Source organism: Cupressus sempervirens, chromosome 1 (genome assembly GCF_028749045.1).
Source record: "Cupressus sempervirens isolate cs-2001-9-10 chromosome 1, ASM2874904v1, whole genome shotgun sequence".
In the NCBI taxonomy this organism is placed as follows: domain Eukaryota; kingdom Viridiplantae; phylum Streptophyta; class Pinopsida; order Cupressales; family Cupressaceae; genus Cupressus; species Cupressus sempervirens.
This window is the reverse complement of record NC_143118.1, coordinates 506,969,940-506,984,903: the sequence shown is the minus strand read 5'-3', so window position 1 is coordinate 506,984,903 and position 14,964 is coordinate 506,969,940. Positions and strand designations below refer to the sequence as shown.

Genomic DNA, 14,964 nt, shown 5'->3' with positions numbered 1-14,964 from the left:
CAGTGCAATGGGTGACTTCGGTAGTTGGTCGTCACCTGCAATTAATAAAGTAATAAATTGCATGAGCTCTTATTAATTTATTAATCGTTGAATTGCATTATTATAATTGTTAGAAATAGATAATACTGAGAGGGGGGGCTAAATCAGTATATTACAAACTTTTGCCCACAACTGAATATTGTTAATTACTTTATATCTTGCATATGAAATTAAACCAACAATGTTGAATGGTAAATATAACCATACACATAGAGAACTCATAACACCATTATTTGTTAACTAGAGAAACCCTGGCCAAGGGAAAACCCCGATTGGGATGATATCCACAAGATGATTCACTAAACAATAGGATCTGGTTAAGGATATTGACCCTATTAGGAGTTTATGAAGTACATATAGTGCCTCAAGTCCTTGTTAGAGGACTAGGCCTTGTTAGAAACCTCAACCCTATTAGGAGTTGGTAGAGCAATTATAATGTATGCAAGAAGAGCCCACTGCCCTAACATGCAACTAAACAATTCAATTCTTTCACAAGATAGGTATACATACAATACTTGCTTTGCTGTTGTAACTCGCACTTTCTCTGATCTTACATCAAATAAGACTCACAAACAGTTCTCACAATAGTTCACATGTCACATCTAATCATGCAACTTCCACAATATCTACACATCACACACATTCACTTTGCAACTCACACTTTATCTGCACAACATAAGATCTTTACTTATATCTTGCACATTCACAAATTGTTGCTCAGTCGGCTTCCATGTTTTCACATGCTTGACATAATATAAAATAATATCCACATAGTCGGCTTAACATGACTTAGTAATTATTTTGAAACTAAAATAATTCCTAAAGCCGTACAACCCTGTTTTCTGCTATGCTCTATTCTGCACTGTTAAATACTAGCATAGTTAAACTTACTGTAACTTTTGTCGTACTAGTACACATCACAATGAAGATGTCACAAAGCTTTCCTCAATTGTGCATAAGCTAACTCTCTGCACATTGTTTGTACTATTAAGATCTATTCACTATACTATTGCAAACTGTCTAATACTTCGACAATTTATGTCTCTGAATGCATAAATGAAATGCTAAGTATATGTTACCATAAATGACAACCATGAAGACATCTAACTGACCATATTGCCAACAATAATAATGTTTATACTATTATAATAATGACTTTAAGAGATATTTCTTAAAAAGCGAGTTGGAAAGTTTTTGGTGTTGAGTTTTTTTGGAAAACTTCCACAATTTTTTAAGTGGAGTTTTAAGGAAACTTTGGCCAACAAAAACTTATAAATGAGAGCTCATTTCATTGGGAAAGGCGCACTTGAAAAAAAAAAACAAATTGTGCCTTTGTGATTTTTCCTGTTTTCTGACCTATGAGCCCTTGCTGAAGTATAAGGGTCTCGTCTGAGAAATTCTTGGCAATTGTGCTGAAGTATACAATTGGCCAACTTTCTCCTACTATATCATTTTGTAGCTAAGGAGAACAATCTTGATTACATATTTTATTTCTTGATTATCTAGTGAGGGTTTTCTTGAAGTTCTGAGAATTGTTCTAAAGGCTAGTTCTGTGAATTGCTGTTGTTCTATAGCAATTCAGCAAATTCTCCTACTGTTGTTTGCTATGGCTAAGGAGAGGTTTCTTCCAATTGATTATCTGCACAACTGGACTCATCGTTTTACCCAAGGGCATTGTTGGAGGTCTGACTGGCTGCCAACTCCAATTCATTAGCAAAATATTCCCCAAATTGGAACGCAGACCTGCAATTTGGAGGCCACGTGTGATTGGAGGGAAGTCTATCATTGCGTAAGAGTTGCTGAGGTAAATAAACACTGCAAACAAGGAATTCGATCATTGAATATGACCTGCGGTTGTTTTCCTAAGTAAAGACGTCAACCATATATGATCCGCAGTTGCTTTCCTAGTGAGCCGTCAAACATTATACGACTGTCAGCTGATTATCACTTGCGGGAGCTTCATTGGGAGTTCGAATGCATTGGTACGTGGTCCAACATACTAGTGACTGCACTTGCGTTTCAGCTATCTCAATAAGCAAGCAAGTGCCACGCCATAGTAGCCAGGTTCTGAGTTATATGTTTTGAATTTGGAATTTAATAATCTCAGCAATGTGCAATTTTGAGAATTATGATCAAGTTCTTAATTTGCTTTTCTGATTATGTAAGCAAATAAATTAAATAAGTGGTAATTCAATTTCTTGCATCCAAAATTCAAGGAAAGAAAGAATACAATACAGATATATATATATATATATATATATATATATATATATATATATATATATATATATATATATATATATATATATATATATATATATATATATATATATATATGTATTACTATCTTTGGTATTGCAAGTTGTGGGTTGTGAAGAATGACAAACAAAAGTCTGGCTGGAATTATAAATCATTATAATCAGTATAGAGTTGAATTGTGTTAGTTACTTCAGAACTGGGTGCATACTTGCCAAGACTTTATAAAAAGTCAAAACTATCCAAATGATATAAGAAATTAGTGAAATCAGAAATTGTTCATGTTATAGCCAAGATTGGGTTTTTACAGTCAGCATCTGTCTTAATGCATTTTGTGGTACTATTGACCACATCCAACACTTTCCAAACTCCAGTTGAGTTTTGGGTTTGGTCTTTCATGTGGAAATGTTATTTATGTGTAGTAACTAAGAATCTGAAAGAAGAAATTTTGGAGAACTCCTTGACATTGTTTAAGCTAAGAAATAGATGTGTATTCTTCTATTTTTCATTAATCAAAACGGCCATGAGCCATAGATAAGAGGAGAATATAGAAACAGAATTTATGTTTTCCAAAAAGGGAGTTGAGAGATATACAAATTGCTTTTAAACAAAGATTTACAATAATTCATTCTTAACATTGAAAAAGAACAAAAAACAGCCCATCTGTAAATTTAATCATATATGTGGTCTTATATGTTCTACATGCATGCCTTCACAAGAAAATTTAATAAATCAATTGAAGAAATAGGGGTTGAAACAAAATGTAGCTCTAAAGTGTACCAATGAAGGCATGGTCCAAATATAAAGTTTACCCTATTACTCAAGTAGACATTGCATCTTTTTTTCCACGCCACTCTTAGGGTAAAGATAACTTCAGGTTTCAAGCCAAATCAACTTCACTGCGCCTCCAATCACCCAGATTAGTTTTGGAAGGTCTGAACTTTCAGTCATTGTTGGATGCCAGTTGGGGCCACAAGCTATCATTAAGGCAGTCAAACCACCTATTCTCCCTTGCCTATGTCATTCGCTACCTCTAATTCCATAATTTGGTGGCATAGACAAAGCAGGCTTGCAACATGGAGAAGGTCGCAATAGAAGTAGGCGACACGGATCTGATCCAAACCTTTCACTACAACTTACTTTTGCAAGTTCGATAATAGATGCAGATGCTTCTCCTCCACAAGCACCACCATTAACCATAAGGGAGTGTGAAGAGCTTACCCTAGCAAAAATCATGTCCCTATTTTTAGCAGGTTCCTACAATTGGCCAAGTCAGTTCACCTTTGCGACCCTCATGAGCTAACAATGGGATTTGAGGGTCTCAATTGTGTGGTTATAGGCTTTCCAGCAGCCTATGGTGTGTTTTGGCTCTGTTTGAGGGACTTACTATTGTTGGTTCCAATGAGCTCAATTGAGTTAGAAGAGTTGGAGGATGCTCTCAGTTTTTATTTCAGGCTTCCAGTTTGAGCTCCAAGAATCTTGGAGGGAGTGTCTATTTATAGTAAGTCACCCCATCAAGTTCATTCATCATCTTTCATCATCAGGATCACTTTGGTGTTGTCAGATTTCGATTTTGATGCCTTTTCAGTTGTTTTCGCAAGACCGGTGAATTATTATTATTATTCATATAAATACGCTGAGGTTGCTATTTTTGATAGTGTTGTTGGTTGGTCACCTCAGTATCATAGCTCGTTGGAACCGAGACAAAAAGTTTTAAATCATGGGAACAAGAAACAAACGTGTCAGAATTTTAAGTTATGGTGGAAAAGGTCATTTTTGGAGCCAAAGGCAATTAATAAATCAAATTATAATGGCACTTTATTATATTTTAATGTTGTGTGTGGCAAGCTTTTTAAGTGAAGTTTAATTGGGAAACTTTGTGCCATTTGGAGATTATAAATATAAGCCCATTTGATGAGTAAAGCATCCAATTATTTGATTATCTTATTTTGCTCTTGTTGTCTTTGTGACATTTTTGAGTCTAAAGTTTGTGCCCTTGTTGAAGTATAAGGGTTTGGGATCTACAACTGAAGTATTGTAGATTTAATTCTGAGAATTCACAGCTGAGGTATTGTGGACTTTTGAGTTTTATTATCGTCTCCTCTTTCTGTATTAATTGTGGCTAAGGAGCATTTATAAAATTGAATATTATAATTTCTCTATTGTTGGACAAGGGTTTAACATGTGGATTAGAGTTCGGCAATTCTAGATATCCTAGTTTGTTCGATTTGCATCAAATTAGCGTGTTGGATTTACAACTTGAATGCCAAGGGCCCTTGTATTTGGCATGATTTCTATATCAGTTTTGGGCAGCATTTGTAAGGGTAGACTGTGAATGCCAGATTGAAATTGGACCAGGCGGCTTTCAGTTTGACTACAATTACATTCTACAGCAAAGACCAAGTTCTTAATTTGTAAAATTCAATTTATATTACATAGTTTGAAAGTAAACAAGCTGGCTTCAAATTCTGATTTATAGCAATCAGCCAACAATTAAATTCTCTTTTCATTATATTGCTATATGGTTTGTTGATGAATGAATTCAAAGGCTGGTGTGAATCATTTCAGAATTGTTTATTGGCATTTGGTATTTATTTATGCAAAACTTATAAGGCCAAAATTAAATAAATTTGTGATCAGTTTGCTATACATCCTGATATTGTGTTTGAAAATTGAAGACATCATATATTCAGTGATAATTTGGCTGCTTGCCAAGTGTTTGACAAAATGTCAAATCATTGAAATGTGAAAGAAATTGATGCTTGATTTAGCTATAACCAAACAGGGTTATTACAGTCTAATTGAAGGCTTTAAGATTTGATGCTTTTCCTGATGCTGCCTCTGAATGTGTTGGCTCCCAAGTGGAGCCCTCTCCAAATAATGCCATCGAGGATCTTGTGCAACATAGGAACCAGGAAAAATCTCAGCAGATGTGATCACTTATGAACAGCTTCACTTCTTGCATTTTGCACTCACAGGCTTCAAACAAGCTTGCGCAGATCATATCAGCTCAATTCACATCTTACAGATTGAAGAAAGTATTAGCAGCACCATCTGCAGAGATGATTTCCTATGATCTATGTGGAAATACTTGTGCGTTATCCGCCTTGCAAGCCTTCAATGCCCCATTTTGGTGATTACACAACAAATCTTCAAGATCATATGATCCCTTCAATATTGTCTCCTCTATGATAGCAATTTTATTCTCAAGGTATTCTCCCTGCTCTGATCCTGTATCAGAAAGAACAATCAAACAAAATATTTCCTCATATCCTATGCAGCCTTGTGAAGAAAGATCATGCTAGTATATGAGCAGGTTTCTGAGGTTAAGTCAACCCCACCTTGGAGGCAATTTCTTATGAAGACTATAGCAGACTTTGTGCATGGTTTTATAAGATTTGTGAGCTTTTGAACATTATTTTTCAGATCTGAGTAAAGGTCTCTTCAGCAGATTGTAAAGGTGAACTTGTCAAAAGGAGTGGACAGATTGTTGTAGACCTTGGATCTAGGGCAGATCCAACAAACATCATTATCAACTTAATTTGAAGATTAGAGCCTTCTATTTTACAAGCGCAAAAGGTTGGAGCCTCTCCTTCAATAAGATCAGAGTCTCTTGTTGAGTTGGAGTTCAGAAGAGGGGATTGGTGTCCTATATGAGTTGGTGTGTACAAAGTCCTAAGTAGTTCTTTATAAAAACAATACTTTGCCAGAGTTTTCAGCCGCAAGGGTTTCCACGTAAAATCATGTATGCATTTTGTGTTTCTTTTGATAGATCTTAATTGTGTGGATGCTTTATTCATTTCTCTAAGATTTGCTAAAATTATATAAGTGTGTGTGTTTTTTCTTCATGTGGTTACCCATGAATCCATCTCCTCTATTTGGGTTTCCTGTGCTCTTGGGACTGTCATACACACTTATTTCCACAGATCCCACAAGATAAAAACTCCTCAAATACCAAATCAGTCAATAAACTCTTTTTTCTGAAATCTATAAATCAGGAATCATGATACTATGCTACTTGTAATTTAAAATGATAGGTTTAATAATTAGAGATGGAGAACTGTTAAACAAAGAGTAACTCCATAAATACTTAAAATTGATCCCTTTCTCCTAACATACAGAAGGTTAGGATTATTGCCAGTCCTCTTGACAAGTCTCCATGTCAAGATTCATGGATCTCATGAGTTTTGTACAATCACAACTCTGTGAGTCAGTGAAATTTGACTCGCTTAATACTCTCTAGATAAAGATTTGTTGAGAACTCAAAAGGCTCCTCTGCTTCAAAGAATTGGGAAACCCCGTAATAATCATGAATCTACAAAAATGGAGAACGATAATGAGGACAATGGCAGAGTGGTTATTTCTTTGTTATACTTTATTATATTCAATTTCTTTATATATGCATGTTGTTATAGCAAAGACCATGCATGTGAACCCTAAATAACATTACAATAATTGCACATTAGACTCAAAATCAAGCTGATAAGGTTGCCATGAAGTTAGTCCAATTAAGGGATCTCATACCATTCAAGTACTATACCATGAGCTTTGCATGAGCTTTGTGTTACATTGAAAAGTTTAAGACCATCAACAAGGAAGGTCAGACCCAAGGGAGATGGTTGCACAAATTTTCAAAATACATTTCTTTCCCACACCCAAAATACGCCAAGTAAGCTTGTGTTACTCTTGTTATCTCTCAGAAAAGGAACGATAAGGAGAATTAAACGGTTGAGGTCATCCAAATATGACAAAGAATCCAATACCATCCCAAGGCTCCAGGTTACATATGACAGCAAAGTACCATCCACAAAAGAGCATTTCGTCAAGGAATATCTCCTAAAAAAAATAGTTAGAATAATTTGACAATCTCTCAGCAAAAATTTTCACCTTTTACTTTATCCTCGTAATTTTAACCTTCTAATAGCCTCAATCTAAGTTCATGCTTAGACACAATCTGAAAGAAATTTCTAGATTTTCTGTCTTGGATGCTGGTAAATGAATTCCATTTCGACTCTGACTACTCAAATTTAGCTATTAATAACTTGAAAGATATATACGATTCACAAATCAAAAGGCTAATAAACTAAAATTATACACTTGAAGATCTGAGGATTTATGTATATTTGCTTCAGTTATTAGGGATCCAAGCTTACACAATAGTTTTTCCAAATTTGTGGGATCCTTGCAAAGAGGAAAATTGCATGTTGAGAAGCCTGTACAGTATTTAGCAAATTGTTAGGTATCAAGAAAGGTTTCAAATTAACATGCCAATGTAACACATTTTTAAGCATTAGGTACTACACATAAACCTAAAGAACTAGATCATCCAAGAAGCACTGTGTTGACAACAGTTATAAATAAAGAAATAAAAGATCTGAAGCATTTTCCAATATAGAATTCTGATTGAACATTCAAGTGTGATTCTCAACCACCAGCTCACATATAAGGCTTCAAATAGAACTGGGTTGATCTGGCCGGCAAGAATGGTTGGGGCAACAGCACAATATCTAGAAAGAGGAAATTTAAACAATAGAAAGTAAGTAACTATTAATTAGAAAAGGTGTATTGGAAGGAAAACTATTGAGATATATTAAAAGCAATCCTAAACATATTTTTATATTCAATGGTGTCAAAAGATACATTGCTGATTTCAGCAGAGTCCGTGCACCCAGAGGAGATGAGTAATAATAAATAAGGCCTATCAGTATAATTGCTGCACATTCAACCACAAAAAACACAAATGTCATCAAATAACTTGGTATGATGCTTTTTACAATCCACAAAATGGCAGTTTATAATGTCAGTGGTAGAAAACAATTCACAGGAACAAAAAGAAATAGGAGACCAAGGCTGGCTACAAAGGAATATATATACCTTGCAAGAGAAGGAAAAGTAACTCTCCATAAGCTGAGAATGGCAGATCTTTATGCAGGCAATATGCCAAGGCAATGGTAAACCCAACAACTTCAAGTTCAAAAGATGCCACGCTCAAACCTTTAATGCTCTTGTTCTTCCAAATTATGTAGATCTGACAAATTAAAAATGAATGAACAAATAGAAAACATCCTTTTGCAAATAAGTTCATCGTACTTATCAATCTTAGGTACTTATTTCCTAGGATATAAATTATCACCTAAGGAACTAAATTCATGAACTAAAGCATAACATTTCTATGAGATAGAAACAAGCACATGAAAAGTGAATAGACGTCTACCCATAAACAATTATTGAAGGAACCACACAAATTTAGCAAAAAAACCAGGTCAAGGTAATGACCTATAGGCCATTTATAACCTGCAAAGCAACATGAATAAAGATATATAACAAATATAATCCAAAATTTTCAGAGCCTTAAAGTGTTGAAGAAAAGGATTTCTTGCAGGCTTTTGGTAATTTTCACAAGTTTTAGAATGATCTAGTCTGTGAGAAGGGCTTGCCCCTCTTTATTTCGTCTGAGAACTGGATCTCTACTAAAGAAGGAAATGAAGTGCTCCAGGTACCCTCTCCTTGCAAGGCTCAACTGCCATATATTGTATGTTATTTAACTGATGCTGACTGTTCTACAAACTTAATTTAGACCATAGATAGACTTTCCACTAGAGAAGACAGATGATGAGATCCTTGCTCAAACAAAGAGAACTCTCGTCTCTCTGCTTACAGACTTTTGACTAGGAGAGCACGTTATACGTGCAGTTGAACAATAATGGATATCCTAAACAGCCTGGACATTAAATTTGGTCTTAATGAGCACTGCTTTGTTACCTCTGCTGTTGCAGGAGACATCCCCTAAATTGGCAAATTTAATGATAGGTCATGGAATGAATCATTAACCAATACTGAGCAGATAATAGAAATAGCCTTTCAGGAACAAGTTGATCTCTTTCTGATCAAATTTTTGGAGCCAAGGATAGCAGTACCCTCAAACAAACATAACTACAGAATGAATTGACAAATTTAAAAGTCAAAATTCAGAGCCCAAATATAAATGTCATTCACTTATTTCTCTATCCAAAGACCACTTAGAAATTTAATGGCTATACCCTCATCTCAGTTAGCCAACTTGTGCAGTTGGTGATAACAGTACATCAAAGTGGCCGCACCATGTGGGATAAATAGTTTCACTTCCAATTGCTTGGGACCAGCTGCTTTACTGAATCAATTAATGCACTCTTTATGTCTCATGTTTTGCTATGGACTCGCTGACAAAATGTTCAAATGACTAAGCAGTAAAATGAGTGTTCAAATGACAAAATGTTACAAACAATGCTGCTGATAAAGACAGTTGGATGTAGTTATTGTTGTTCTAACTGCAAGATAGCTGCATATAGGCTTATTTATGCATGACCATGTGTACAGATGAGTGATTGATTACTATCATAGGTAATGTATTTCTCCCAAAGAGTATTGCACCTGAGTGTGCATAATCTTTCTTCAGACATGATAAAACATGCAGATATGAATTTTTTAAGAAATTGCAATTGCCTTTGTGTGTGGAATGTTGCAAATATATGATCAATGCTTATAGTTATTCTTAATGGATTTGCCAACACTTGATAAGCTAACCATAGAGGAAAGGCATCTTCTGAGAATTGAAGTTGTTTTCATTTTTTTTTAAATTGAAGTTGCCTTTGAGCATTGGATGTTGTGAATATATGATTATTGCTTATGATTATTCTTAATTGATTAGTCAACACTTGCTAAGCTAATCATTGAGGTTAAGTGGCATCTTCTGAGAAATAAGGTTGTTTTGAATTCCATCAAAATGGTTAACATTTCCGTCAACAGAGTCTTTGAAGAGGATATTAGCAAAAACGCAATTCACAAAGAAAAAATGAAGGAAGTAAATTGGCCACAGAATATAGCTGATATTGATTATATGTGTTATGGTATCATTTTAAATTTCAAAAACTATATGAGCTACATGAATGATATTTTTGGTCCTTACTTGAAAAGTTCATATTTTAATGATGTTATGGTTTTCAATAAGAACAGAGAGGTGCAACTTCAACAGTTGCAGAAAGGTTGGGATGTCCTGAATTGAGGTCTGTATGTGATTTTCCAAAGGATTAGATTGAAAAAGTGGACCAAGTCGTTCTCATCAAGGACACTTGCAAGTATACATTGGACAAGAGTCTTTCTTAGTTTGGCGAGCCTCTTCTACAAATATGTTTTGAAAATATCTATATCATAAACACCGTCAACAATGTTAATTAATGTGTCTAATAGGTCAATTTGTGCAAGGGAGAACTAAACTCGATTTGACTTGTTGAAGGAAGCTATAACAAACACCAATTTTCAACAGACTTAGTGAAACGTTTTGTTATTAAGGCCATTGAAGCGGGTGGTATCAGTAAATTCCTTGCTAATATACAAAGCTGCCAGGACAATTATTATGCGAGTGAATTCATCCTCCAAACACAAATTACCAGGATAATGTTGCATTTTAAGAAAGTGCTCAATTAAAAAGCATAGATTTTCACAGTCAGACATTATATCAAGTATTGGATACCGCTGTACAAAATTTCTAATTTTTATGTTCCAAGTCTCCTTTCAAACCTCTCTTCAGAGAAATCAGTCTATCATTTATTTGTATATCTAAATTCGGGAATAACAACAAAGGAGAGCGATCAGATCTGGTTTGATAAGAGAACAAGACCAAGAACAAGGGACTCTCTCTTACTTGCCAGAACACATTTTTCCAAAGAAAAGAAAAAACCCTGGAAATGAAAGCAAACCTGGGGAAGTTTAACAATGATTGAAGCCGCAACAATACAATAGCCTAATGCCTTAGACAGCACATCCAGCGCGCAGTCTTTCTGCGGAAACTCGCCGTTGCTTATAGCACTCACCAAACAACTCAAATTTATTCCCAATATTTCAAGCTCCATTGCTTCACCAATATAGGCAACTCGAGTAATTCTTAAAATGGATCTGTAATACACATACACAGGCCAAATGGGTGACTGAACTACTGATTTCTCTTCAAATGCTTTCAGTTTTTGTCTGGACGGTCTCCTTTCTACTCGCACGTTAAAATGTCACTGTCAATTTTATTTTTCCTATGTAAACTTTTCACTTTAACTTTTGTATTTAAGTATACGATTATGGAACCCAAACTTAATTTGATATTTAGAAAGAAATTTAAAATTTTGGTTCAAACAAACAGTTATTTTATTATATTTTAGTTTTTTGAAAATAGGGAGAGGAGTTAGAATATGTGTATCACAATTTGAGGGGTTCATGTGGGTCGCCACATGGGTTAGGGGATTGTTCAATTGGTAACTAACTCTAATTGTGATATTGCTATTAGAATTTAACTGTGTGATTTTTGAGTCAAACTCATTGACCCATGTTTCATGAGTAGTGATTCAACATGAATCCATCTCTCATGAGAATAAATGAAACACGTAGCACTCATTGGATCTAGGTGATGCTCACAGAGGTGAAGCATTGGGACTTCCCAGGAGGTCACCCATCCCAATACTACTCCAGCTTGAGCGCGCTTCGCTACGAAGTTTCCTCCATGGTTAAACCCAAAGCTTGCAACCCCAATTGCAAAACCTTCGCCAAGTGTTGTGCCTTATGAACCATTCATTAGAAAGCCCCTTAAGCTCGTCAATTGATAAGTAGGAGATAATTTCCACAGCAAGTCAAATTGTGATATTGCTATCAGGATTTAACTGTGTGATTTTTGAGTCAAACTCATTGACCCATGTTTCATGAGTAGTGATTCAACATGAATCCATCTCTCATGAGAATAAATGGAACACTTAGCACTCATTGGATCTAGGTGATGCTCACAAGGGTGAAGCATTGGGACTTCTCGGGAGGTCACCCATCTCAGTACTACTCTAGCCTGAGCGTGCTTAACTACGGAGTTTGCTGCACGGTTAAACCCAAAGCTTGCAACCCCATTTGCAAAACCTTCACCAAGTGTTGTGCCTTATGAACCATTCATTAGAAAGCCCCTTAAACTCATCAATTGATAAGTTCGACCCAAAAATCACACAGTTAAATCCTAATAGCAAACAAATTTGAGGAAGGAATCTAAATTTCTTCCAAATTCACATTGAAACACTTGGAGCTCAATATTATCAAAACAAAGATGTTATAATGGAATAGGTCGATCTATTTCATGAAGGCATTTTATAACATTTATAAAGCCCAAGTCTTCAACAACACACTAGACGCCTAACAGCTTCTTAGATACATCTTTCACCAAAGCCCTTTGCTTTATACTTAGGCACATATTTGAATAATACAATTTATTAACTACCTTTGGCTCCAAAAATAACCTTTTCAACAATTTTAACTATGTGATTTTTTAGTCAAACTTATCAATTGATAAGCTTAAGGGGCTTTCTAATGAATGGTTCATAAGGCACAACACTTGGTGAAGGTTTTGCAAATGGGGTTGCAAGCTTTGGGTTTAACCATGGAGGAAACTACGTAGTTAAGCGCGCTCAGGCTGGAGTAGTACTGGGATGGGTGACCTCCCGAGAAGTCTCGGTGCTTCACCCCTGTGAGCATCACCTAGATCCAATGAGTGTTAAGGTTCCATTTATTCTCATGAGAGATGGATTCATGTTGAATCACTACTCATGAAACATGGGTCAATGAGTTTGACTCAAAAATCACACAGTTAAATCCTGATAGCAATATCACAATTTGACTTGCTGTGGAAATTATCTCCAACTTATCAACTAACTCCAAGTCAAAATTTCTCTCAATCACTAAATAATTCCTCATATGTTATGGGCTCATTAGTCCAACATGACCATTTCATTTCAATTTGGTGTATTGACTACAACATGTTCAGGGCCACTCCCTAAACTTGCCTGCCATAACATCTGAACTGGATAAGGTGGTTGCATGGCTACTCAATCCACTAGTGACCACCCTCATTGTCAGTACTTCCCATGGACATTGTACATTGTGTTTGGTAATGGCATTAACTTCATCACCTCTCCCTACTTGCACCTAAAGACTTGCATTTTTCAAGAAAAACCCCATTCAATACGCCCGATTCCTCGCAAATCAAGTCATTTTTCATTCATCCCACCACAACATACTTGACTAGGGACTCGTCAACTTCACCTTCTCACAAGAACATGTTTATCTATTCACCAACAACGTCATTCTTCAAAAAGGTATTTGCTTGAGCATTTGTTCACATTGGTTGGTATGCAATGGTTTTTTGGCATGCAACAATAGCATTGTTTTGCATTTACTTCCCCATGTTTTTATTTTGCAAGTATAGATAGGACATGCAATGAAAATGAGACATTGACCTTTGCATTGCTACCCTTCATAGCAACTAGTGAGGAGGAGTTGTACAAGGTTTTCTTATGACTCATGTTTCATACAAGTGAAGGTGTTATTCTCATTAATTTTGTCATAAACTTTTTGGGGTTTCTTCCATTTTTTTTCCATTTGTTTTTAATCCTCCAACTCTAATGCTTGTTCATTTTTTGTTTGTTGCTTCTTTTGATATTTTTAGAGAGTTTGTGCTTATGCACACTATGTATGGTGTTCATAAACACTTTAAATTTTGCATTCTCTTAAAATGGAAGCACTTCCTTTGTAAGACCTTTTAACCCTCCCTTTTGTGATCTCCTAGGTCCATGAATGCACTTATGCTCTTATTTCTCCTTAATCTTGAGTCTCTATCCATATTGTTATTATCCTTTGTGCATCCTTGAGATCCTAGTGTGCATACCAAGGTTCATAATGCTTGGGGTAAGGGTCAAAGTCATCCCTGATCCCCAAGTAAGGAACGAACTTATTCTTGACCCCTAGTAAGGGACAAGACCCAAGGCATTTTGCCTCAAATCATGGGCCCATTTTAGGGGTGTCAATTTCTTTCCCGCTTTGCTGAGTTGACCCTTCTTGGTTTTTATTATGAAAGCAATATAAAAGAAGGTCTTCTATCTTTATTTGGCCATCCATTATGTGTGCAAGATATCTATGGGCATCCGTGATCATTTGAGAGCATTCATTTGAGAGCAAGCATTATCGAAGACATCATCCATTCAAGCAAGCTTTCATGGAGCATTCAAGAGTTCAATCCTTCAAGAATTCAAGGGTATATCTACATTCATGGATCTATGATTTGGTATTAGTGGATCCATTTGCATTTGTGGACATTCTACATCATCATCTACATACAAGCATTAATATATCTTCGTGGATAACAAATCCGATTCCTTCCATGGAGATTTAACAAATAAGGGGAATATTTGTATATATCTTGCATTTTACATGTTTTATCATTTCAAGGTTGATTCCTTCACCGAAGATTGAGTTCTTTCACAAAACCATAGATTAGAAATCCAAAAGATTTGCTACTTCTTTTATTAGGATTCCTCAATCAATTATGGCCAATGAACACAAATGATCATTGTGATATTGTTATCTAGATTTAACTATGTGATTTTGAGTCAAACTCATTGACCCATTTTTCATGAGTAGTGATTCAACATGAATCCATCTCTCATGAGAATAAATAGAACACTTAGCATTCATTGGATCTAAGTGATGCTCACAGGGGTGAAGCACTGTGACTTCCTGGGAGGGCACCCATCCCAGTACTACTCCAACTTGAGTGTGCTTAACTACAAAGTTTCCTCCATGGTTAAACCCAAAGCTTGCAACCCCATTTGCAAAACC

At 35.6% G+C, this 14,964-nt stretch overlaps 1 protein-coding gene across 3 annotated transcripts in view; it reads right to left on the bottom strand.

Annotated features, from left to right (window-relative positions):
- LOC149578454 (mannose-P-dolichol utilization defect 1 protein homolog 2-like) overlaps window positions 1–11,288 on the bottom strand; it is a 110,128-nt gene extending 98,840 nt beyond the window's left edge. For all 3 annotated transcript variants that reach the window (XR_016364464.1, XR_016364463.1, XM_089829216.1), the window contains exons 1-5: window positions 11,031–11,288; window positions 8,170–8,323; window positions 7,936–8,008; window positions 7,736–7,802; window positions 7,449–7,508 (exon numbers count right to left, since the gene is read on the bottom strand). Coding sequence is in view for 1 of the 3 variants with exons in the window: in XM_089829216.1 (XP_089685342.1) it covers window positions 7,449–7,508; window positions 7,736–7,802; window positions 7,936–8,008; window positions 8,170–8,323; window positions 11,031–11,183 (507 nt within the window). In the remaining 2 variants the exon portion in view is untranslated. The remainder of the gene's footprint in view (window positions 1–7,448; window positions 7,509–7,735; window positions 7,803–7,935; window positions 8,009–8,169; window positions 8,324–11,030) is intronic.
- Between the last annotated feature and the right edge of the window lie 3,676 nt (window positions 11,289–14,964).